Source organism: Aotus nancymaae, unplaced genomic scaffold (genome assembly GCF_030222135.1).
Source record: "Aotus nancymaae isolate 86718 unplaced genomic scaffold, 86718_ANA_hifiasm-v0.15.2.pri h1tg000053l, whole genome shotgun sequence".
Lineage (NCBI taxonomy): Eukaryota > Metazoa > Chordata > Mammalia > Primates > Aotidae > Aotus > Aotus nancymaae.
Window position 1 is genome coordinate 6228294 of NW_026988467.1, and position 26752 is coordinate 6255045.

General features: G+C 48.6%; 1 protein-coding gene across 3 annotated transcripts in view; it reads right to left on the bottom strand.

The window, feature by feature from the left end:
- Nucleotides 1–7697: 7697 nt before the first annotated feature.
- Nucleotides 7698–26752, bottom strand: part of SLC2A5 (solute carrier family 2 member 5) — a 37370-nt gene continuing 18315 nt past the window's right edge. For all 3 annotated transcript variants that reach the window (XM_012473701.2, XM_012473700.3, XM_012473699.2), the window contains 9 exons: nucleotides 19858–19982; nucleotides 14094–14246; nucleotides 12262–12387; nucleotides 11998–12185; nucleotides 11749–11859; nucleotides 11031–11132; nucleotides 10633–10708; nucleotides 10113–10240; nucleotides 7698–10029 (listed from right to left, as the gene is read on the bottom strand). In XM_012473701.2, coding sequence (XP_012329124.2) covers nucleotides 9826–10029; nucleotides 10113–10240; nucleotides 10633–10708; nucleotides 11031–11132; nucleotides 11749–11859; nucleotides 11998–12185; nucleotides 12262–12387; nucleotides 14094–14246; nucleotides 19858–19982 — 1213 coding nt within the window. In that variant the 3' untranslated portion in view covers nucleotides 7698–9825. The remainder of the gene's footprint in view (nucleotides 10030–10112; nucleotides 10241–10632; nucleotides 10709–11030; nucleotides 11133–11748; nucleotides 11860–11997; nucleotides 12186–12261; nucleotides 12388–14093; nucleotides 14247–19857; nucleotides 19983–26752) is intronic.

Sequence of the window (26752 nt, forward strand, 5' to 3'; positions counted from 1 at the left end):
TTTGCCAGTGCACAAATCACACACAGCATGAAGTTCATCTTTGTACCCACCAAACCCCAAACCTAAAGCTTCCCAGTTGCACGAAGGAGAGAGAAAAACATTGCGTTGACATTGATCTGTGGAAATGAGGACTTGCAATAACACAGTGAGGCTGTGACTTGGATCTCGGACGCTTCTTCTGTGTCATTTTTCCATATGTGCCTCCTTTTTTTTTTTTTTTGAGACAAGGTCTTGCTCTGTCACCCAGGCTGGAGTACAGTGGCACGATCTTGGCTCACTGCACCCTCCGCCTCCTGGGTTCAAGCTATTCTCCTGCCTCAGCCTCTCAAGTAGCCGGGATTACAGGCATGTGCCACCACACCCAACTTTTTTTTTTAAAGTATTTTTCGTAAAGATAGGGTTTCACTATGTTGGCTAGGCTGATCTAGAACTCCTGACCTCAAGTGATCCTCCCACCTCGGCCTCCCAAAGTGCTGGGCTTACAGGCATGAGCCACCTCACCTAGATTTTTAAAAAACTTTTATTTTAGGCTCAGGGGTACATGTGAAGGTATGTTACATAGGTAAACTCATGCCATGGGGGTTGTTGTACAGACTATTTCATCACCCAGGTATTAAGCCGAGTATCCAATAGTTATCTTTGCTGCTCCTCTCCCTCCTCCCACCATCCGGCCTCAAGTAGACACCTGTCTGCTCTTCCTCCCGTGTGTTCCTACGTTCTTCATATATGCCTCCTCCTATACATTTGGACTAATTGTCCATTTGGGGAAAAGAGCAAATTAGACACTTTCAGAGAAACACAATGTTATTATTTCTAATTACACTTAATAGTGTTAAGTAAGTCAATAAAATACTGGACAAAGGTGCTTATTTCAGAATCATCTCTAATGGCATTTTTTTTAAAAAAAAAAGTAGGCTGGGTGCAGTGGCTCATGGCTGTAATCCCAGCACTTTGGGGGGCCGAGGCAGGCGGATCATGAGGTCAAGAGATTGAGACCATCTTGGTCAACATGGTGAAACCCCATCTCTACTACAAAAAAAAAAAAAAAAAAAATTAGCTGGGCCTGGTGGTGCAGGCCTGTAGTCCCAGCCACTTGGGAGGCTGAGGTAGAAGGATCACTGGAGCACAGGAGTTGAGGCTGTAGTGAGCCATGATCATGCCACTGCACTCCTCCAGCCTGGGTGACAAGCCAGAACCTGTTCCAAAAAAAAAAAAAAAAGTATACCTGGGGTAAAATGTGTTTGCCCATGGATGGTAACAGGTGGGTGCATGATAAGATTGAGAGAATGAGAGGTCCTTACTGATCCTGCTCCTGATTATGCTGTAGGTAGTAGGTATTCTCTCTCTGTCTCTGTCCCTCTCTCTTTTTTTTTTTTTGAGACAAAGTCTTGCTCTGTTGCCCAGGCTGGAGTGCAGTGGTGTGATCTCAGCTCACTGCAGCTTCCAGCCTCCAGCATTCAAGCGATTCTTGTACCTTGGCCTTCCAAGTAACTCCCAAGTAACTGTACCACCAAGCCCAGCTAATTTTTGTTTTTATTTTCCAGTCTCACTCTGTCACCCAGGCTGGAGTGCAGTGGCCTGGAGGAGGAGAGGGAGGAAGTGGGGAGGAGAAGGTAGTGCAGGGCTGGGGGCACTTAGGGCTGAGAGGCATGTGGTCTCACATGCCTACTCGACTCAGTGCAACCTCTGCCTCCTGGGTTCAAGTGTTCTCCTGCCTCAGCCTCCTGAGTAGCTGGGACTACAGGCATGTGCCATCATGCCCAGCTAATTTTTGTATTTTTAGTGGAGAGGAGGTTTCAGCATGTTGGCCAGGCTGGTCTCGAACTCCTGACCTCAGGTGATCCACCTGCCTTGGCCACCCAAAGTGCTGGGATTACAGGTGTGAGCCACCTTGCCCGGCCATGTAGTTTTAATAGAGATGAAGTTTCACCATGTTTGCCAGACTGGTCTTGAACTCCTGGCCTCAAGTGATCTGTCCACCTTGGCCTCCCAAAGTGCTGGGATTAGAGGTGTGAGCCACTGCACCTGGCCTGTTGTAGGTATTCTCTAAAGGGACAGGCATTTTCTCCGCTCTGCTCCTCCCTCCCTTCTGAGTCTTCACCAGCGGGGTCATTAACATTCACAATTCTACTAACAGTCTGTTCAAGACAATCTAGGCTTTTTATAGCAGGCTTCTCAAAATTCTCCCAGCCTCTTCCCATTGTGCAACGCTAAAGACATTTCCATGCTTTTAAGTATTTAGGTATTAACAGCAGCACTCCACTTCCCAATACCCAAATCCCTATACTAGTTTTCTATGGCTTCTGTAATAAATTACCAAAAACGGAGTGGCTTAAAACAACACAAATTTATTATCTTAGGGGTCTGTGGGTCATAATTCTGACATGGGTCTCACTGGGCTAAAATAGAGAAATCTGCCATGTTATCACACAGCAGGAAGGTCCTCACAAGATGCAGCGCCTCAATCTTGGACTTCCCAGCCTCCAGAACCATGAGCCAAATACACTTCCTTGCTTATAAATGGCCTAGTCTGTGGCATTCTGTTATAGCAACACAAAATGAACTAAGACATCTGGCAAGAGCAGGGACCCTAGCCAAATTTTCACAGATGGCTCTGGTGACCCACTTTGAGTTCAAGGGTGCAAGGAGGGAAAAGGTATGCGTGGTGTTTATCTTCCCGGCTACACTGTAAATTCCTAAAGACAGAAGATGCCGTGTATGTATCACTTACATGTTCCAGTTCTGTGCAGAATGTAGGATGACGAGAGCAGCCTCTCAAAAAGCACTCAGTTAGGGCCTGGTGTGATGGCTCATGCCAGTAATCCTAACATTTTGGGAGGCCAAGACTTGTGGATCACTTGAGTTTAGGAGCTCAAGACCAGCCTGTGCAACATGGCGAAATGCTGCCTCTACAAAAAATATAAAAATTAGCTGGATATGGTGGCATGTGTCTGTAGTCCCAGCTACTAGGGAAGCTGAGGTGGGAGGATTGCTTGATCCCGAGTGGTAGAGCAGTGAACTGAGATGGTGCCATTTTAAAAAAAAAAAGAAAAAGAAAAAGGCAAACACATAAGAAAGGGGGAAAAGCACTCAATTCACTGAAGAATAATAGGAGGGGAAAAAGGAAACGTTCATGCATAAGAAAACCAGATCATACATATTTGATGCCAGCTACCTGCTTTCTCATTCTTCCTGCATGAATTAAGAAATGGCCCTGGAGAAAGCAGACTGAAGTGGGCAAGACTCAGTTAACTAACATTCCAGATGGGAACTTCAGCTCTTTTTTCTGAGAGCCCTTCTGTAATGGAACAGCACTGTCCTGCCCTTGTTCCTGGCATTTCTCTCCTGGTGGTTAAGCCACTAGGCAATACCAGGACACAGGGCAATGGAGTGAGGTTTTCACAAAGCAAAATCTATTCGACTTAAAAGACTGAAATTTATTCTGTGATTACATCCTTCCTAGATAGTAAATGCCCTTGCTTTAAAAACATCTTTTCCTCATTTTGATTGTTGATGAGAGTTCATTTTTTAAAATTGTATGTGTGTGTGTGTGTGTGTGTATGTATGTGTATATATATATATATATATACAAATTAAAGACAGGGTCTCACTTTGTTACTCAGGCTGGTCTCAAACTCCCAGGCTCAAGCAATCCTGCTGGGATTATAGGCATGAGCCAGTACACATGACCAATTTTTAAAAAATGTTTTTATTTGCAAAATAGAAAGAGGCAGCCTGATGTTAGTCTACCTAGTTTTGGTATGTGACATCTGGAAGTGTGAAAACCACTGGTCAAACCTACCTTCCAGCTGCCTGATTTGGGTTATGAACATGTCTTCTGGGGGCTGACATCTCTTCCCTAGCTCCATTCTTTCTTGCTCTGCTATCAACCATTTACAATCCTCCCTCCCAAGACTTATTTATTCAAAAAACACTGAATGAGCCCCTACTCTGTGCCAGCCACTGTTCCAGGCACGGTGGACACAGTGGTGAGTAAACGGGTCTGAACCCTCTTCGGCTCCATCTCTCACCTGCCAAGTGTTCTGACCTTGATCTCATCCCAGGGACTTAGCATTGTTATGGAATCTTTAGGGTGTCGATTTTCTGGCCAGAAACTCCTGTGGCCGATGGCACCTTTGCCTGAGTTCTTGCCCTGCATCCAGGAAGAGTGAGGTGTGCAGACAAGTGGAGGGTGAACAAGACAAAGAGGAGCTTTCTTGAGTGTTGGAACAGCTCAGAGAAGACCCATGTAGGTAGCTCCTCTCTGTAGGCAGATTGTTCCATTGAGTGTTCAGCTCTCAGCAGAGAGGAGCCCCTGGAGAGGGTAGCTCCTCTCTGCAGCTGGTCATCCTGTCATCTCTCCATCCTCTGCCCTGTTCTGGCTGAGCCCAGGGCTTTTATGGACCTCAGAGGGGAGGAGGTATGTGCTGATTGATCCATGGAGGACCATGGGTGGGCCCAGCAAAAGCATCGTAAGTCTCCACTCTGGACTGCAGGACTGGCAGCCCAGCTCCTAGCCTTTAGGTCCCCCCACCTGAAGGTGGGATCTAGTGGGGACCTGTCCACTTCCACCCAGGAACTTGTCTGCCTCCCATAGCTGTCTGTGGTGCCCAGGTTGCTTGCACTAAGGGGCACCTGCAGGCCAGCACTGAGCCACCCTCAGCACCCCTTCAGCTTCCCCTCTCATGCTTATCAGTGCCCAAATTCCAGAGGGGGCCAAGGTGGCAGGGGGCTGGTATGTCAGCACATCCCAGGTCGCATGCACACCCAGCTGAGCTGTGACAGTGCCCAGGCTCAGCCCCAACCCTGCTCTGAGACTGGAGTGGGTGCCAGAAGTGAAGAGAAGCCAGGTAGTGGGAGCAGACACCCCCAAGCCTGTGGGGACAGAGGGGAGGTGTGGGAAGGCCTTGCTGGGCCCCTGAAGGTACAGACTGCAGAGATACCCAGGGCCTGCACCCGGTGAGTTGGGGGGCAGCTGCAGCTGCACCTGGGGAGCTCCCACCCCCACCAACTCAGAAGGGGTGGGGCTCCTGCTTGTCCCCAGCTCCTGCTTTCTGGAGCATGCAGCCCTGGCAGCACCTCAAAGTGGGTGCTGACAGCAGGAAGAAGCCAGGTAGCAGAAGCAGACGGTTCCAAGCCTTTGAGGGCAGAGGGGTCTTCCTGGGCCCCCAAGAATGCAGGGATGCCTGAGTCTGCAGCCACAGTTTGGGTGGCTGCAGCTGCATGAGTTGGGGGTCCAGGGGGCCTCCCGCCTGCTCCATGGAGCAGAAGGTTGGAATCTACAGCTGCAGTTTGGGCAGCTGCCACGGGACCCGGGGAGCTCCTGCTGGCTCCAGGAGTGTGCAGCCTGGGCTGCGCCTCCCTGCTGCCGCTGGTGTGATGGCAGTGGCAGGCCATCTGGAGGCATCACCATCCTCTGACATTGTCTAATTCTCCCAGAGCGTCATTTCTCCTCGGCTTTCACTGATCTTTGCAGGCAGCTTGGCCCCCAGTGGTCCACATCTGTAAGAAAATCATGCCTCCCCACCAGTAAGACGATGTTGCTACAAACCTCCAATAAGTGTATACCTATCTTTTATGTTACGTATGTGTACGTGTTCTGTAAGTGACGAAACACCCACTCAAGCAGGAACAGCAAAGGGAGGAAGGCAGAGCGAGCAGTAACTAGAGCTCCCAATCTTTCTTTTCTGCCTCAGTTGCAGTCCTCACCCTAGCAGTCTACCATCTGCCCCCACACTACCTCCCATAGCACTCCCTGAGGTCACTGAGTTGTTGAATCCAAGGGGGACTCTTTTTCTGGTCTCAGCAAATGGCAGAGCTTGGCAGCTCTGTCCTCTCTGCTGGCTTTCCTGTGCCCCTTGTTGGACGGTGCTCCATCTCCTGTCTTAAAAAAAAAAAGATACTTATTTATTTATTTGAGAAAAGGTCTTGCTCTGTTGCCCAGGCTGGAGGGCACTGGTGTGATCATGACTCCTAGGTACAAGCGAGCCTCCTGCCTCAGACACCCACGTTGCTGGGACTACAGGTGTGCACCACAACATCAGTTATTTTTATATTTACTTTTTGTAGAGATGGCCGGGGCGGGGAGGGGGGCGGTGGTCTCATTATGTTGCCCAGGCTTGTCTCGAACTCTTGGCCTCAAGTGATCCTCCCACCCAAAGTGCTGGGATTCCAGGCATGAGCCAGCACACCCAGCCCACCTCCCATCTTTCATCCTCTCGGTCAGCAAACCTGGGGCAATCTTACACAAACATGGTGCTTTAACCTATTCTCAGATCTTTTGTAAGGATCTGATTTCCTGCTGTCTCGTGGTCTCCTTCAGACTCTTCTCCGGAGCAGCTGGAATGATTTCTTAAATTGCAAATCAGATCGGAATACGCTAGGCTCAAGTGAGCCAGTGGCCTCCCAACACATTCAGAATAGAATCTCTGATGCTCCTGGGGGCCTCCTGAGTGTCTGCACAGTGCCCCCTTCCTCCTCCCCACCCCCTTTCTGCCTCAGCACCACCTGCCTCCTATCACTCCCTGAACCATGGCCGACCCTCTCCTATAAGACGTTTGCATACGCTGCCCCCCAGCCGCCCCACTCCTCTCTCTGTTCAGCTGCTCCTCCGCCCGTCACCACTTGGGCTACTTTTCTTCACTGCACCTTTCACTCAGGACCTGGCACACAGTAGGTGCTAACAGATATGTGATTTCCCCAAACCTATGTCCCTGGCTCCCCTGAGCTCCAGAGCCACATGCCACCTTCCTTCTAGATATCTTCTGTATGTCCCATGATCTCCTCCATCTCAACAGGTCCAAAAAGTATATATGATCTTCTCCTAAAACCTGCCACCCAGCTCTTCCAGCCATTTCCCATTGACCCATATTAGAAACCTGGCAGGGACGCCAGACTGCTCGCCGCTGAGGGCTGAGTGGATCCCAAATCCTACTGACTTTCTGAATGCTTCCTCACATTCAGCCCTGACCATGGAGGGCTTTGCTGGGCCCTCATTATTCACCAGCTGGTCTCCCTATCCAAGCCCCACCCCTTCACATTACTGCCAGGTGCTCCTGGAAACTCGGTCATCACATAATCCCAGGTTGTCTTGACAATGAAGTACAACTCGGCTCCCAGGACCCACATGATCCACTACAGCTGTCCCCACCCCACACCCCCTGCTACCTCTCTGGCTTCACTTTCAGACCAAATAACTTGTAGCATCCCTGAACGCCTCCACAGCTCTCTGTGCTGCCTGTTGCCTGGAATGCCCGTCCCTCACCTTCCTGTCGCATCTTCTCCAACTGGAGAAATCGTATTTGTCTTTCCAAATTCCTCACCTCCCTTCGGTACTCCCACACCTCTCCTCCTGCTGTATTTTACTAACTCATATGTAGATGCTTATCTATAAATATTTGTATAGTAGCCTGAATCTATATTAAACTGCATGTGAGTTCATACCCAGGTCTCCAAGTCTACTTGGAGTAGATAATGATCTACTACCACATGGATCATTCGCTCTCTCTCCCTGCTTATCTGTAACCTCCCACTGCAACTGTGAAATGGCCCCACCATCTGCCAACCGTTTAATGGATTGCTCAATCCTAGTATACATGCATAGTGGTCTCTCACTGTATCTTATGTGTAAGTTTATTTGTCCTCAAGATTAATGCTTATTCCCAAGCACTTAAAAGTACCTAAGAATACTAAATACATGCCACTGATCTACATATAAATTTATTTAATTCTCACGATGGCCATGTGAGACATTTAGTATTAGTTCCATTTAACAGAAGAGAAAACTGAGGTACAGAAAAGCCAAGTAACTTGCCCGAGTTGCACAATTAATGTGGCAGAACCAAAGTTTGAACCCAGGAAGTAGACATCCAGAACCATGAACTTCATAGCCTCCCCTGTGTTAGAGGTGCCACAGTGTCTTGACTTCTGATATCCTAACCTGGCTACTCCTCAGCTCTCAGAGCCTTCATCTTTGGTTGTTTCTGTGCCCCTTCCAGGATGCAGATCCCTGCTGCAGAAGGTCAAGGATGGTTCAATCACAGTGTTCTATTTACTTCCTCTGGACTTGCTTGTGAGTGATTTAGCTTGTTGGTTGTGGAATCTCCATTTCATACCCACAAAAGGTGCTCCCAAGTCCCACTACTGTCTCTCCCAGCCACCAGTCTCTGTCACCCAACTACCAGGAGAAGACATCACTTTTTGCAAAGGCCATTCAGCACTTTCCTTTCAAGGTTTAATCTATATTTTTGCACATACATACACTTACACTTGCACCCTTTATTCGTATCTCTAAGAAAAGCCTCCAGTCTGTATACTTTTGGGGGGAGACCTGTGTTAATGCATTTTCACGCTGCTAATAAAGACATACCAGAGAGTGAGTAAACTGTAAAGAAAAAGAGGTTTAATGTACTCACCATTCCACGTGGCTGGGGAGGCCTCACAATCATGGTAGAAACCAAAAGGCACATCTCACATGGTGGCAGATGAGGGAGAATAAGAACCAAGCAAAAAGTGTTTCCCCTTATAAAACCATCAGCTCTCATGAGGCTGATTCACTACCATGAGAACAGTATGGAGGAAACTGCCCCCATGATTCAATTATCCTCCACAGGGTCCCTCCCACAACACAGGGGAATGATGGGAGCTACAATTCAAGATGAGATTTGGGTGGGGACACAGCCAAACCATATCGAGATCCTGCTCCTTTTCCCTTCCTCCCTGGCCACAGTCTCAAGATTTCAAGACTCCTCAAGCTTTCACTACACACCTGAGGACATTTGGAAGCTTGCTCAATCTTACATTTATTTATTTATTTGAGACAAGGTCTCACTCTGTCATGCAGGCTGGAATGCAGTGATGCGATCATGGCTCAGGACAGCCTTGACCTCCCGAGATCAAGTGATCCTCCCATTTCAGCCTCCCAAATAGCTGGGATCATAAGGGTGTGCCACTATGCCCAGTTAAAAAAAAATTTTTTTTGAGATGGGGTCTGTGTTGCTCAGGCTGGAGTATAGTGGTGAAATCTCAGCTCACTGCAACCTCCACCTCCCAGGCTTAAGCAATCCTCCCACCTCAGCCTCCAGAGGCCCTCTTCTAGATGCTGGAGGTTCAGGGATAAACAAAACCGACCAAGCCCCTGGCCTCAAGGAACTAATACCTGTGCAGTCAAACTGCCTGAAGGAGCCCGGAACTTCCTCCTGCCTTCCACTTGCTCTCAGAACAGCAGCACGTCTTGTTGAAAAGTGATCAGATTCATTTTATTGACTACACAGAAGCAATTCCATTTTCCACTAATAATTTAGGATTAAGAATTCCGACTCAGTGTCTCCACAGGGACCTGTTCCTCAGCTTTCTGGATGTCATTGTTTCTGACATCGCACCTTCCTAGATAGGTATTTCTGGAAAAGGATCTGATAAGAGGATGAATTTGGCTCTAAACAAATGCCCAGGGCCCCAGAAGATCTGTCGGGGCCACAGAGTCAGTTTATCTGGCAAAATTTGATTCCTTCCATTTCGCCACTATAGTAACTGTTTTTGTTATGTTACCAGGAACCACACAAAGGCTGACCCAGCAAGGTGGAGGACCAGCTGTTCGCTTGACTCAGGGCTGGTGATGGGCCAATCTGGAGAGAGACAGCCTGGCTTCAAGAACAGCAAGGAAGCCCTTTGCACAGTTCCCACTGGGGTGGGGAGGCTGGAGATGAGGGCTGCATTCCGCGTCAGACTCGTTTTATTTCTGGATATTTACAGACAGCTAGAAGTCAGACAAACAGGCCAAAGGAGGAAGGCCCTGGCAGACCCGCTCCACTGGCGTCCTCTCCGGAGTCACTGTTCTGAAGTGACAGGTGGAAGCTCTTTCATTTCCTCCTTTTCTGGGTACACTTCAGACACCTTATTCATTTTGGTGAAAATCTGATTGATCTCCATGAACGTCTTGGCCTTGGTCTCGGGGACAATCAGGAAGATGTAGATGGTGGTGAGGAGACAGATCACAGCGAAGACAATGAAGCTGTATGCGCCGAGGCCCTCCTGCGGGAAGAGGGGCAGGTGACGTGTGGGACGGGGCTTGCCCACGGGCTCGCGCTCTACTGCGTGGGGTGGGCCCCACTCACCTGGATGAACGGGAAGACCAAGCCCACGGTGAAGTTGGAGAGCCAGTGCACGCTGCCCCCCACCATGAAGGCAGATGGTCGAGATGACTGCAAGAAGATCTCAGTGATGAGCAGCGCGGGGATGGGACCTGCAGGGGGAGGAGAGCAGCCTCCCTGAAGGCAGAGAAGGCCCGAGCATCCCAGGCCTGGCCATGCAGGCCCTGGAGCAGCAGCGTCTCCAGGACTCGGGCTGTGGGGCAGCACGCAGGAGGCTAATGGCAGTGTACAGGGATGGCCGGCCAGCGACCACCTGTGAGGCCCACTCTGCTGCTTGCACAGTCTGCGTGTTCCTACCCACACCACCACTTTACCATTTTCACCCTCATTTCATGCCACCCCCCCCACCCCTGCAGTGGAGAGGGGAAGAGATGCCATTTCCAGGCTGCACTGGGCCATCCCTGGTGCCTCTAAGGAGCTCCAGCCAGGAGCTTCTGGGACTGGAGGGGGTGGTGACATCCTGAGGCCAGCTTCAGGTACTTACTGGGCCCGAGGGCGTGTCCTACGACGTAGATGACGACACAGACGATGCTGATATATGGCATCCAGGACACCGTGTCCTGTGGAGAGAAAGTAGTTGGTTCACCTGGAGCAGACAAGCTAGGACGGGACCGCAGGGTGCGGCCAACCTGCCCTGGTGGGTGGAGGATGGCACCTGGCTCCTCCCCCAGCAGTGCCACCTTGATGAGCCACTGGGAAATCAGCTGAACGTGGGCTGTGGGCTAGTAGGACACATGGTCCCCTAGATGTCTGGCTGCTTGTATTTGCTAAAACAGCTTACTGTGACCCCTTTTCCTTTTAAGGCAGGTGGGGGTGAGGGTGGGAGCGGCCCTGGTCTTCCTGGTGCAGCTCTGGGCTCCGGGGACCCTGGCCCGCCCTCACCTGCAGGGCCAGAGCTACGGTGAGCACGCAGCAGGCTGTGAGGCAGATGGAGAAGCCCAGCAGCAGCAGCAGCCTCCGACCCAGCAGCTCCACCACGAACACCTACGGGAGGGCAGCAGGGCTCAGCTGAGAGAGGCCCAGCTTCACCCTCCTTCCAGCCCCTTCCCATGGGGCAGCTGTGAAGAGAGCTGGGCTGCCCACCCATGTGCACGCACACTCACTCCTGTGTGCAAGACATGCCCTCGGTTGGCCAGGAGGAAGTCGACTGTGGCTGGGATGCAGGGCCTCCAGCTGCCCGCCCTTGACACTCAGCTCTAGGGCCTCCTAATCACAACCCTGAGCCCGAGGATCCGCACCCGCCCGGGAGACCAGATGTCTGCATGCACCGGAGACGCTGCCCCCACGGAGCCTGTTCCCATCCTGAGGTGGCCGAGCCTCACTCCAGGTACCCCGGGCTTGGAGCCACCCGGCAGTGGGCACTGCCCAGTCCAGGCGCCCCTACATTCCGGTCAGGCGGTCGCCCCAGGCCCGGTGCGGCTCGGCAGGCCCAAATGTGAAGGGCCGGTGCGGGGCCACCTCCCACACGGAGCTTCTGTAGAAGGGGCTGGGCCTCCACGTTTGGGAACCACGGGGCTGTCCTCTTGGCGGCGCCGAGGCTGGGACATGGGGGCCCGAGGGGCTTTGGGTGGAGGCTGCGGGCTGCTCCCAGGACACTCACAGCGCAGAAGGTCATGACCACGTTCACGGCCCCGGTGCCGACCGTCACATACTGCACCTGCTCCTCCTGCACGCCGGCTTTCAGGTAGATCTGGTCCGCGTAATAGTATATCTGCAAGGCAAGCGCGGGGCTGGGCGACTGCCCGGAGGAAGCGGCCTCTGCACCGGGACCCACGCCCTGCACCCCCGAGCCCTCCCCAGCCCCTGAGCCCTCCGCAGCCCCCGAACCACGGCCCGGCCCGGCCCATACGGCGTTGACGCCCGACAGCTGCTGGCCGCCCATGATGATGATGACGGATAGCAGCTGCCAGCGCAGCGAGCGCATCCGGAACAGCTTCAGCACGGAGATAAAGCCGGCGGCCTTCTCCGCCTCGTCCTCCTGCCGGATCTCGGCCACCTCCGCGTCTACGGAGTCCCAGCCGCGCAGTGTCTTCAGGGCTGGGGAGAAGTGGCGCCGTCGGACCAGGGTTGGGGGGCAAAGCTTGGAGGCCGCACCCGCCCGGGCCCTCATTACCTTTCTTGGCGGCCGCTTCGTCTTTCTTTTGAATCAGCAGGTATCTGGGGCTCTCGGGGAAGAAGGGCAGCAGAACGAGCTGCAGCGCCGCGGGGACCCCGGTCAGCCCCATTAGGATCGGCCAGCCTGGGAGGAAGGCAGCGAGCTGGCACCAGCGGCCTCCCCACCACCCAACGGCCACCCTCTGCACGGAGCACGGAGCCGGCCCCATCACCCTGAGCGGGGCACAGGTCAGGAGGGCACAGCTTTCCCAGCCCTGAGAACAGCGATTCCCCGCAGTGGACACTTGGGAAGCGCTGGCATCAGGGCTCAGCAGCGAGGCATCACTGCACCCACCAGAGGGACCACGCCCATGAGGCCAGCAACCCCAAGTGCTGGTGAGAACGTCCCCGTGTCCTTCAGAGGACAGTCTTGCAGGGGCTGGAGGAGCTGGGCACACCTGGCCTGACCCAGCTGCCCACTCCCAGCTCTGCGCCCAGAGAAGCCAGGCTACCAGGATGCCTAAACTGGAATGGTCACCGCAGCTTTGATGATAGAAAGGACACCACAAATAGTGGGAATGTCCTGAATATTCCACGTAGAGGGGACACGTGGGCTGGCCACACTCATGAGTGGAGTTTGATACTGCAGTGAACATGCAGCAAGACTGAGCGTGGACGCATCTCACAGGCTAGGTGTTGAGTGCAAGTCCACACACTGTGAGGCCCTTCCATAAAGTTCAGAAACGGTAACTGTCACCCTGCCACTGCCAAAGGTGAAACTAGAGGCAAAGCAAGGAAATGCCTAGAGCGCCGTGTGTGGTTCTGAGTTCTGCTACAGAGCTCCCTGAGGCAGGAACCTGGCTGATTCACTTCTGGTCCCAGCTCCTAATGAGGGCGTGGCGCCTCAGCGTAAGTGTCCCCAACACATGCAGGAGTGAAGGAGAGGCAGGAGCATGTGGCACTGAAACAGCCTGTGCCGTGGGTCTGCAACCTCATGAGACCTTGGAACAGTTTTCCAATCTCTCTGTGCCTCAGGTGATACACCTGTAAAATGGGTATGATACTGGCCTAGGCTTCATAGGACTGTTCTGAGGAACACATGAGTTACTAAAAAAGACTTGGCACTTGGCCCACAACAAGCACTTTCTATAGAGAGCGTCTAAGCAGCACAGAGCTTGATGGTCCACTTGACTGACTTGCAGGTGGGATGTGAAACCCTGATGGGAAATGGCTTATGTTTTGGCTGATGGGATGACTGATGATGGTTTAAGGGAGAAAGTCATGCAAAAACACCACCAGTTAAAGGCATCTGTTCAACTTCCGCATGCCAGGCCCTGGGCTGTCTTGGGGAGGGTGGAGGCAGGGTCTGGGATGTCCTCACCACCTCACCCATGGGGCCAGGCCACCCTGACTCCTGGTACTTCCCTTTCTGGTCTGCAAAATGGGATCATCACCGAGCCCTAGGCCACAGTGTTGCTGGGAACAGTCCTGTGAATTGATGCTGGGCCTGCCTCAAGCACAGAGCCTGGCACACTGGTGGCTGTCATTGCTATGCCATGGGCCTCCATATGGACAGCCGCTGAGCAGGCAGAGAAGCGGATCACTCAAAGCCACCTCATCCATCTCCTAAGAGGGACTAGATAGTAAACACTGGCCAGTCCATCATCACGCCTTTGTCCAGGGCCTGCTGCATGGGCTCAGGACAGGATGGGCCCCCCCAAGGACAGCCACCCTGTTAGAAGAGACCAGTCCGCAGAAAGCCCTGTCCTGTGGTGGTGGCTTTGGAGAATGAGGAGGGGCCAAGGGTGGTGGTGAAAGGGTGGGAGTGGTCCCGAGATGTCCTGAACTCACCGTCTTCATTTGCAAGGAGATTCCGAAGACCGAAGATCTGGGCCGCGAGGATGCCGACAGTGATGAAGAGCTGGGGCACCACCCCAAGAGCCCCCCTCAGGTTTTTAGGGGCCAGCTCCCCTAAGTACATGGGGACCACATTGGAAGATAAACCTGGGAGGAGGCGAAATCGAAACACCATCAGGAAAAATTAGTCTGGCAGGGACAAGCTGTGTCTTCAAGTACATTATTCTTAGCAATCACATTATTTGGGCCAGAACTCTCTGAAAACTGCAAAGCAGAAAGCGAACACCTCTTTTAATTCTTAGCTCTTCACGCTTTAAGGAAAGAGAAAACAGATCAAAGGAGCTCACCCACAGGGTCCCTTGTTTCAGCCCATGTCATCTGGGGGCCCTGGCCAGCTGGACCTAGGGCCTTCCCTCTGCCCCGGCCTGAGTCTAGACCCGCTCACTTTTCTGCTTTTTGAGGAGGATCTGTTTAATAAATGGTAAGGCAGCTGGGTATGATGGCTCATGCCTGTAATTTCAGCACTTGCAGAGGCTAAGTGCGGAGGGCAGACCACTTGGGGCCAGGAGTTTGAGACTAGCCTGGGCAACACAGTAAGACCCTGTTTCCACTAAAATATATGTGTATATATACATATATATATGTGTGTGTGTGTGTGCGTGCGTGTGCACAATAAATGTGTGTGTATATATATATGGCCTGTGTGTGTATTTATATATGGGGTGTGTGTGTGTGTGTGTGTGTGTGTATATAGCCTGCATGTGTGTATGGCTTGTGTGTGTGTATATGGATATGGCTTCTGTGTGTGTGTGTGTGTGTGTGTTTATAAATATATATATGGCCTGGTGTGTGTATGTGTACATACATGGCATGTTGTATGTGTATATGGCCTCTGTGTGTGTGTGTGCATATATATATACACATATATACAAATCCTGGGTAGGTGTATGTGTGTACATAGTGTGTGTTTGCGTGTATGGCCAAGGACCCCTGGCCCTCAGCATATAATAAACCAATGCAGAGATACTTTCATATACCTTTAAGAACAAGTTATATGTCTCAATAAGCAAGCACTAGAAATTTCAATACATATTATGGAATATCTGCATTTCTGGGATGTATGTATGCCTGAACTACTTCTGAATCCCCAGTATTTAAACTTGTACATTTTTCCATTGTGCTAGAATCTAGTGGAGGGAAAACTTACTATATTTTATAGAATGAGATGTTGCCTGATGTTAATTAAAAAAAATAGGCAGAATTTAATGTTACAGCTTCCAAAGTATTTTCACACAAATTGTCCTATTTAATTCTCCTAAGAGCACATCCAGAGGCTGGGGATAGAGAGGAAGTTTTACTAGTCCAAGTAGCACGTAGCCAATCCTGGGTCAAGCAGAGGCTCAGAGGATGTGGGTGTCTGACAGGGAGACTCTCAGGAACAGAGTCTGGAGCATGTGGAGATTGCAGCTGCTGTCGATGGCAGGGTATTGGATGGCACTGAGACGGGAGGGTACCTGAGGCCATGTTTTCCTGCTTGGCAATTCTATCCACAGACCTCTCTGCTTAGTATTTGAAAAGAGATATCGCAGTTCATTAATACTGATTCTTCTCCATTTTCAGAGCAAAGACAGGCAGTCTTTAAAGCAGCTCTTAGCATGCCTAGGTGGGAAGACGGGGCAACACCCCACAGGCCCAGGGCAAAGAGCTGCAGAGGAAGGCAAGGCCTCCGGGGAGCTGAAGTGGAGGCTCTGTCCTTACCACTTAACAAGAGCCTGGGGGCCACTTAGCAGCAAGAGCACCTTAACTTGTGAAGGAATAAAGGGTCAAACCTCAGGAGGTCTCTGAAGAGATGGGGTCACCTGTATGTTGGTGGAAAGAAATCTCTATTTTTGTCTTTAAAATGACTCCACAAGGACTTCCCAGCCAGACTAGAGTCAGAGCAAAGTGGCTTTTAAAGTTTAAATTCGTCCTGCTGGGCACCGCAGCTCACACCTGTAATCCCAGCATTTTGGGAGGCCGAGGCGGGTGGATCACTTGAGGCCAGGAGTTTGAGACCAGCCTAGCCAACATGACAAAACCCCATTTCTACGAGAAATACAAAAAAATTAGCTGGGCGTGGTGACTCACACCTGCAGTCTTAGCTACTCGGGAGGCTGAGGCTTGAGCATTGCTTGAACTCGGCAGGTGGGGCTTGCAGTGAGCTGAGATCGCGCCACTGCACTGCAGCCTGGGCAACGAAGCAAGAGTCCATCTCAAACCAACCAACCAACCAACGAACAATAAGTTTAAGTTCCTCTGAGCCAATGAATACCTTCAGTCTTCCCGCCAAGAGGTTGACTGATAACAAATCAGTGAGTGCGAGCATGTTCAAGTCAAGGTCACGCTCGTCTTGGCACCCCCTTGTCAAGGTAGCTGTTTACTTCATTTTAGAGTGAGCCATGTGGTTCTTGTTCATATGGGTGGTTTTATTTTTGTGTTTGCTTGTTTTGTTTGCAAGACAGAGTCTCGCTCTGTCGCCCAGGCTGGAGCACAGGGGCACGATCTCAGCTTACTGCAACCTCCCCCTCCTGGGTTCAAGCGATTCTTATACCTCAGTCTCCCTAGTAGCTGGGATTACAGACCTACTCCACCACACCCAGCTAATTTTTATATTTTTAGTAGAGACGGAATTTTACCATGTTGGCCAGGCTGGTGTCGCACTCTTGACCTCAAGTGATCCACCTGCCTCAACCTCCCAAAGTTCTGGGATTACAGGCGTGAGCCACCGCACCTGGACATATGGGTGGTTTTAAAATGAGGGTCTAAGCAGCACATAGCTTGGTGACCTACTTTGCTGACTTGCAGGAGGTATGTGAAAAGCTGACGGCTAATGGATTATGTACCCAATGGCCAGTGTTCTCAAACCATGATCTGAGGACCTGGGGGTCCCAAGACCTTTTAAGGGTGTCTGTGAGATCAGAATGATTTTTGTAATAATCCTGAGTTGATGATATTTGCTCTTCATTCTCTTTATCTCATGAGCATATGGGAGTTTTCCAGAGACTGCCCGCCACGCCACATCACAACTGACCTGACCCAGAAGTACGTCTGAGAATTCAGCTGTCTTCGATGAGGCCAGACATTCAAGAGATTTGCAAAAATGTAAAACAAAACAACTCTTCATGTAATAGGCTTATTTTAAAAAATGAATTAATATGACTCTCGCCATTTCTAATACAGGAAATATTGATCAATATAACCCACATGAGCAAAAGCTCTTTGGAGCCTTTGATAATTTTAAGTGTGCAAAGGGGCCTGACACCTAAAACTTGGAGAACTGCTGACTTCAGAGTGAAGGTTGAGACTTTTAACTGGTTGGTTATCTACTGGAGCCTACTATTTCTCCGTTGGAAGCAATTCTGTATTGTTAATGGTCAACAGAAAAGTGATTGGACCTGCTCACTGTTGACAACTTTTAGGAATCATCTATTTTTCAAGAAGTTGAGCCCACTGCAGAGAAAACCCACAGGTCAGGGCAAGATGGCAGAGACCCAGCTGGGTACTCTCAGGGAAAGCCGAGCACCAGGTAAAGTTTGCCATGGGGCTGATCAGCCTCCCTTGGCCATGACTTAGTCTGTGCTTGGGAAATGTCTTTCATCTTTTTTTCATGTCTCTGTTACTGCCAATTAATCCCAGCTGAGGGGTTTGCAGACTGCCAGCCAAATTATCTGTTTGTCCCTATCCCTGCGTTTGGAAGAAACAAATGAGAGTTCCTTGGCAATGTTGGGACAGTGACTGGAGGGAGGCAGTGAGGTCCCTAGGAGGGGCTCCCTCCAGGGGCCCACCCTGCACTTGTAGGACCCTGAGAGCTTGCACCAGAGATGCCTCTCCCGTCCTGGGCCTGAGAAATGCTGCCGACTAAGGATGGCAACTCAGGGAAAGCCCCCGACATGGCTGTACCCTCATTTCTCTTCAGTATCAAGCAGCTATGGGAGAGTTTTCTACAGTCACCACAGTACAGCCGGGAAGCCTGGGCTTGGAGGCAACAGAGTAGGCTTAGGAGAAACCACCTCCCAGGTTGTTAGATGAGAGGCCTCAGCGAGTCAGCACCCTCTCAGCAGGTGGGTGTTTCAGGAATAGAACTCAGGACGCCTTGGCAAACTTGAAATTCCCCTATAAAACTTAAAATGTGGCATTGTCAACACCTTTCTGGTGGTGGAATTCATACGTTAGATTGTTTCTCAAGCTTTTTTGACTCTCACCTACAGTAAAAAAATACAGAAATACATTTTACACTGCAAGCTGGTTCTCATATGTGTGTGTATGTGTGTGGTGTGTGTGTGTGGTGTGTGTGTGGTGGGTGTGTGTGGTGTGTGTGTATGTGTGTGTGGTGTGTGTGTATGTGTGTGTGGTGTGTGTGTGGTGTGTGTGTGGTGTGTGTGGTGTGTGTGTGCTGTGTGTGTGGTGTGTGTGTGTGGTGTGTGGTGTGTGTGTGTATGTGTGTATGTGGTGTGTGTGTATGTGTGTGTGGTATGTGTGTGGTGTGTCTGTGGTGTGTGTGTGTGTGGTGTGTGTGTGGTGTGTGTGTATGTGTGTGGTGTGTGTATGTGTGTGTGGTGTGTGTATGTGTGTATGTGTGTGTGGTGTGTGTGGTGTGTGTGTATGTGTGTATGTGTGTGTGGTGTGTGTGGTGTGTGTGTATGTGTGTGTGGTGTGTGTGTGGTGTGTGTGATGTGTGTGTGGTGTGTGTGGTGTGTGTGTATGTGTGTGTGGGGAGTGTGTGTGTGGTGTGTGTGTATGTGTGTGTGGTGTGTGTGTGGTGTGTGTGTGTGGTGTGTGTGTGTGGTGTGTGTATTTATTTATGAGACGGGGGATATGGTTTGGCTGTGTGTCCTCACCCAAATCTCATCTCGAGTTGTAATCCCCATGTGTCAAGGGAAGGACCTGGTGGGAGGTGATTGGATCATGAGAGAGATTTCTCCCATGTTGTTCTTGTGATACTGAGTTCTCATGAGATTGGATGGTTTTATAAGGCAGCTTCCCTACTCTCACTTTCTCTCCCTCTCTCTCACCTGCTGCTGTGTAAGACATGCCTGCTTCCCCTTCCATCATGATTGTAAGTTTCCTGAGGCCTCCCCAGCCAGGGAGAATTGTAAGTCAATTAGACTTCTTTTCTTTATAAATTACCAAGTCTCAGGGAGTATTCTTTATAGTAGTGTGAAAATAGACTAATACGCAGGGTCTCACTGTGTTGCCCAGGCTGGTCTCAAACTCCTGAGGTCAAGTGATCCTCCTGCCTTGGCTTCCAGAGTAGCTGAGATTGCAGGTGTGAGCCACTGCACCCAGCTATTCTATTTTTAAAAAGAAAATGCTGCTCATTAAACAGATATCACCACCCACTAACTGGTCATCACCTATAGTTTAAAGAACACCGTGGGAGAAATCGCCCTCGTGATCCAATCACCTCCCACCAGGTCCTTCCCTCAATATGTTTACAACATATTGAGATAAAGGATTGGATTGAAAGGATTCTTCCCAGGTTAAGATTCTGCATTTCAGTCTTTCAAAGATGTTTCTTTGTAGGACACATCACAGTAAAGCTCTGCCTGCTTTTGCACCTGAGACCCACGTAGAACTCAAGCATCTGTTTTACAGTAGAGGCATAGGAATGGCTCTCTATACACTTCAGAGGTCACAGATTGGTTCTAGTCCCCGGGAGCCTGTTGTCCCCCTGCCGGACGACCCTCGCAGAATGGAAATACAGCATAGCATTGTTTACCTGCACATATTCCCACCAAAAGTCTGGAAATAATGATAAGCTCAAAGGACTTGGCGACTTTGCTGCATCCCATTAAGATCGCAGGCACGATAGAAAATATGTTGTTGAACAGCAAGGCCCCTTTTCTGCAGAGGACAAAATATCTGTTAGTTTGACTCAAGGATTCGCTCATTCATTTCACAAATGTTCCTGGAGTGTCTCCCCTGCATAGGCTCCAGCAGTTACAGCAGTGGCTTTACTGCTGTGTGTTTAGCTCTCTGGGACCTGGGACTGATACAGGTCAAGTGGGTGGCCTGGTGTGGGAATATTCTCTGTGTGGGGAGCAACTGGAAATGACCACAGTCCAGAGGGCATCAGTGGTGAAAATGGAGGGAAAGGGCTCTGTATTAAGATATAGTAAAAGGTTTTTGAAATCATTAGCTAATTTATAATTTTGGTGTAATCTTGAAAGCCAAACCCAAAATTGTCCTGGGTAAGGACATTAGAGGAAAAGAAAAGTATAGGCCTATGTCACTTATGTCAACATAGATGCCACAATCCTAAATGAAATCTTAGATTAAATTCAACAGCATATGCAAAAATGTTTCAATGTATTTTACCATATTAAAGATTACATTTGGGCCAGGCATGGTGGCTCACGCCTGTAATCCCAGCACTTTGGGAAGCCAAGGTGGGCGATCACTTGAAGTCAGGAGTTTGAGATAAGCCTGGCCAACATGGTAAAACCATGTCTTTACTAAAAATACAAAAATTAGCCAGTCGTCGTGGTGGGCACCTGTAATCCCAGCTACTCAGGAGGCTGAGGAACCAGAATTGCTTGAACCCAGGAGCTGGAGGTTGCAGTGAGCCGAGATCATACCACTGCACTCCAGCCTGGGTGACAGAGCAAGACTCTGTCTCAATAAATAAATAAATAAATAAAATATTGGGGGAAAACACTGGATTATCTCAACAGAAGCAGCAAAATAAGTTAATAAAATTTAATACCATTATGATTTTTAAATTTTTATTTATTCGTTTATTTAAAAGTTGGCCTAAGTTTCTTTCTTCCTTTCTTTTTTTTTGATACAGAGTCTCACTCTGTCACCCAGGCTGGAGTGCAGTGATCTTGGCTCACTGTAACCTCGGCCTCCTGGGTTTAAGTAATTCTTATGCCTCAGCCTTCCAAGTAGCTAGGATTACAGGCACATGCCACCACACCCAGCTAAGTGATTGTATTTGTAATAGAGATGGGTTTTCCCCATGTTGGCCAGGCTGGTCTCGAACTCCTGGCCTCAAGTGATCTGCCTGCCTCAGCCTCCCAAAGTACTGGGATTATAGGCATGAGCCACTGCGCCCAGCCATTGTTTGTTTTCTTTAGGCAGCCTTAACAAACTATAAATGGAGGAACTTCTTTAAGTTGATAAAGGGAACCTACCTAAAACCTACATCAAACATCACACTAACTTGGAACGCAATCCCATTTAAGTCAAGAACAAGTCTTCCCTAGAGATCCTGACAGAAGCAAAGCAAACTTCTTCAGAGGGGCCTCTCACAATGGAGCCCTCATGATGAGGACCCCATGATGGATGAAGCCATTAATGAGTAGAGCTCCACCGTTCTTAAACACATGAAAAACTCGCCACATGTGAGAGCCACTTACACAAACAGCACACCTTCAGACAACAGAATCAGATTGGGACTATAAAATCTTTAAAACGATTACTGTCATAAGATAAGGAATCCAAATGGTACTATATTGGAGAACTGGCAGCCTCTGATTTCAAGGCTTACTACAAAGCTACAGTAATCAAGACAGTATGGTACAAGAAAACGAATATACAATAGGCCAGGTGCGGCGGCTCACGCCTGTAATCCCAGCACTTTGGGAGGCTGAGGCGGGCAGATCACATGAGGTTAGGCGCTCAAGACCAGCCTGGTCAGCACGGTGAAACCCCGTCATCTCTACTACAGCCACGTGCCTGTAATCCCAGCTATTCAGGAGGCTGAGGCATGAGAATTGCTTGAACTTGGGAGGCGGAGGTTGCAGTGAGCCGAGATGGCACCACTGCGCTCCAGCCTGGGTGACACAGCGAGACTCTGTCAAAAGAAAAAAAAAAGAGAATAGACAAATAGATCAATGGAACAGAACAGAGAGTCCAGAAGTAGACCCAAGTAAGTCTGGTCAACTGATCTTTGACAAAGGAGCAAAGGGAACACACTGGAGAAAAAAGTCCTCAAAAAATGGTGCTGGGCTGGGTGCAGTGGCTCATGCCTGTAATCTCAGCAGTTTTGGACACTGAGGACGGAGGATCACTTGTGTACAGGAGTTCCAGACCAGCCTGGGCAACAAAGTGAGATGCCATCTCTAGAAAAAATAACAAATTGACCAGGTGCAGTGGCTTATGCCTATAATCCCAGGACTTTGAGAGGCCAAGGTGGGTGGATCACCTGAGGCCAGGAGGTCGAGACTGGCCTGGCCAACACGATGAAACCCTGCCTCTACTAAATATACGAAAAGATTAGCCAGGTGTGGTGGCACACACCTCTTACTCCAGTTACTCGGAAGACTGAGGCTAGAGAATTGCTTGAACCCAGGAGGCAGTCTGCAGTGAGCTGAGACTGTGCCACTTTGCACTCCAGCCTGGGTGACATAGCAAGACTCTGTCTCAAAAAAGAAAAAGAAAAAAATCAAAAATTAGCTGGGCACTACTGGTGGTGCACTCCTGTAGTCCCAGCTACTAGAGAGGCTGAGGCAGGAGGATTGCTTAAGCTAGGAAGTTTGAGGCTGCAGCGAGCCGTGATTGTGCCACCACACTCAGTCTGGGTGACAGAATGAGACCCTGTCTCAAAAACAAAAAAAAGAAAATGGTGCTGGAACAACTGGACATCTACTTGCAAGAAAATGAATCTAGACACAGACATTAGAATCTTCCCAAATATTAATTCACAGTGTCCACAGACCTAAATATTAAATGCAAAACTACAAAACTCCTAGAAGATAGCACAGGAAAAACAGTCTAGACAGTCTTCAGTTTGACAATGACTTTTCAGATATAACACCAAAGGCATAATCCATGAAAGAAAGAATTGATCCTTAAAATGAAATAAATACAGAAAGTTAGAAAATATAAAATTAAAAGGCCAACATAGACAAAAAGGGAAGTTGGATGACAGTCTTAATAACTGACAAAATATAATTTGAGACAAAAATATCATAAAACACAGAGGTGTTACATGCATTACAAAGAAGTAAAATAAATAATAGCAAAGAAGATATAATTGTCATATAGACGATGCCAACAGCCTCAAAATACACACAGTGTCAACTGGACTGATCAAATTCCAGGGAGGAATAGGTAAAGCAGCGATTTTGGTCTGAAGTTGCTAACATGATCCTCTCAGAATAGTAGGTCAATTACACAAAGAACAAGTAAAGCTAGGAACCAGTGGCATACCAAGAAGGGAGGCGGACACTTTATGGGAGGACAGCCCTCCCGAGCAATTGTCTATCCTTTTTTAGTAAGAAATCACAATAAAGTTTTATTTCAAAATGAAGGAAAAAAGAAAGAGAAGGAAGAAAGGAGGGGAAAAAAGAGAGGGAGGGAGGGAAGGCAAGAGAAAAAGGAAGAAAGAAAAAAGAAAATGAATTGATAAGCTGGTCTTCACTAAAATTAAAACTTTCTGCGCTGTGAAAGACACTGTTTAGAGGATGAAAAGACAAGCCACAAACTAGGAGAAAATACTGGCAAAAGCCATAGCCGATAAAGGACTGTTGTCCACAATATACAAAGAACTCTTAAAATTCAAAAAGAAAACAAACAACCCAATTTTTAAAAGGGCCAAAGATCTTAACAGACACCTCACCAAGATACACAGATGGGAAATAAGCATATGAAAGGTGCTCCACATGATGTGTTATCCGGGAAATGCAAACTAAACAATGAGGTACCACCTGTCAGAAGAGCAAAAACCCAGAACTCTGACAACACCAAACGCTGGAGCGACAGGAACCCTCATTCGTTGCTGGTGGGAATGCAGAATGATACATCCATTTAAAAGACAGTTTGGCAGTCTTCTATAAGACTAAACGTATGCCTATCTGTACTCATATGATCCAGCAATCACATACTCCTTGGGATTTACCCAAAGGAGTTGAAAACATATGTTCGCACAGGAACTTACGTCCGCATTGAACGTTTACAGCAGCTTTGTTCATAATTGTCAAAACTTGGAAGCAGCCAAAATGTCCTTTAGTAATGAATGGATAAAGTGTGGTACAACCAGACAATGAAATATTATTCATCACCAAAAAGAAATGAGCTATCAAGCCATGAAAAAACATGGAGAAGCCTTAAGTACATCTGAGTAAAAGAGGCCAATCTGAAAAGCCTATCGCTGTGCAAGAAGGAGCATAACGAAGAAAAGAAAGAGAGAAAGAGAGAAAGAAAGAAGGAAAGAAGAAAGGAAGGAAGGAAGGGAAAGCAAGCAAGGAAGAAAAAATCCTACATACTATATGATTCCAACTATATGGCATTCTGGGAAAGGCAACCTCTGGTGACAGTAAAAGGATCAGTGGTTGCCCGGAGTTAGAGAGGAGGGAGGGATGACTGTGCAGAGCACAGAGGATTCCTAGGGCAGTGAAACTACTCTATATGATACTATAATGGTGGATACAAGTCATTACACTTTTGTCAAAACCCATAGAATAAACCCTAATGTACACTATGAACCTTGGGTGATGATATACCTCAGTGCAAATTTCGTCATTTATAACAAATACACCACTCTGGGGAGAGATGCTGATAAAGGGGGAGACTGTGTATGTATCAGGGGAGAGGGTGTATGGGGTCTCTGTAGCTTCTTCTCAATTATGCTGTGAGCATAAAACTGCTCTTTAAAAATAAGGCTGGGCGCGGTAGCTCACGCCTGTAGTCCCAGCACTTTGGGAGGCTGAGGCGGGTGGATCACGAGGTCAAGAGATCGAGACCATCCTGGCCAACATGGTGAAACCCCGTCTCTACTAAAAATACGAAAATTAGCTGGGCGTGGTGGCGTGTGCCTGTAATCCCAGCTACTCGGGAGGCTGAGGCAGGAGAATTGCTTGAAACTGGGAGGCGGAGGTTGCAGTGAGCCGAGATTGCGCCACGGCACTCCAGCCTGGCGCCTGGTGATGGAGTGAGACTCTGTCTCAATAAATAAATAAATAAATAAAAATAAAATAAAATATAGGCTGGGCGTGGTGGCTGATGCCTGTAATCCCAGCACTTTGGGAGACCGAGGCGGGAGGATCATGTGAGGTCAGGAGTTTGAGACCAGCCTGACCGACATGGTGAAACCCTGTCTCTACTAAAATACAAAAATTAGTCAGGCGTGGTGGTGCACACCTGTAATCCCAGCTACTTGGGAGGCTGAGGCAGGACAATTGCTTGAACCTGGGAGGCGGAGGTTGCAGTGAGCCAAGATTGTGCAATTGCACTCCAGCCTGGGTGACAGAGTGAGACTCCATCTCAAAAAAAAAAAAAAGAAAAATATCTATTTTTAATGGCAGGACATGGTGGCTCATGCCAGTAATCTCAGCACTTTTGGAGGCCAAGGTGGGAGGATGGCTTGAGGCCAGGAGTTCAGGACCAGCATGGGCAACATAGCAAGACCCCCATCTCTGTAGTCTCAGCTACTAGAGAGTAGGATCACTTGAGCACAGCAGGTGGAAACTGCAGTGAGCCATAATTGCACCACTGCACCCCGGCCTGGGCAACAGAGTCAGACCCTATCTCGTGTGTGTGTGTGTGTACATATAAAATAGGCAGGGTTCTGTGGCTCACGCCTGTAATCCCACCACTTTGGGAAGCCAAGGGTTGGGGCGGATCACTTGAGGTCAGAGTTCGAGACCAGCCGGGCCAACATGGTGAAACCTTGTCTCTACTAAAAATACAAAAATTGGCTGGACATAGTGGTAGGCACATGTAATCCCAGCTATTTGCTGAGGCAGGAGAATCATTTGAACCCAGGAGGCAGAGGTTGCAGGGAGCCGAGATTGCACTATCGCACTGTAGCCTGGGTGACAGAGCGAGACTCCATCTCAAAAAAAAAAAAAACAAATAAATAATAACATAAAATAAAAAATAGTACTATAGGAAAGAACAAAAAAACTATAAAAGTTATCTAAAACTGATAGAAAATAGATCTTAAAAATGAATAAACAGAACTTATTGAAATGAAAAATATAATCATTTAAATTTAAAACATAGTAGGTTTATTACATCTGAAGAGATAATTAATGAATGGGAAGGTAGACCTGCAGAAATTACCTAGAAATCTCCTGAGAGAGATAAGAAGATGGGAAATACGAGAGACTCAAAGACATGGAGGAACTTCATAGAGTTCCAGAAGCAAAGGATGCAGAAAATGGGGGAGGGGTGGTATTTGCAGCGATACTGGCTGAAAACTTCCTAGAAATGATAACAAAGACATAAAACTTCAGACAAGGAACCACAGTGACTCCCAGGATAAACAAAACTAAATCCTTAGCCCTTTACAATGAAACTTTCTTGAAGGACATCTAAGAAGACCTGAAGACGATGGAAAGCTTGTAGGGATGCCAGTTTTCCTTAAGTTAATTTATAAATTCAGAGTAATGCCAGTCAGAATCTTTCTTCAGCGATTTTGAGAAGCTGACTTAAAATTTTAAATGGAAGAGTAAAGGAACACGAATAACTAAGATAAATTTGAGAGCAAGTGACTTTCCACTTGGAGAAAAAATAAAATTAGTTCTCTCTCATCACCTGGTATACACAAAATAAAACACCAGATCTATCTGGAAGAACAAAATTGTGAAATTAATTCTAAAAACATAGAAGAGGCCAGGCATAGTGGTTCATGACTATAATCCCAGCAGTTTGGGAGGCCAAGGTGG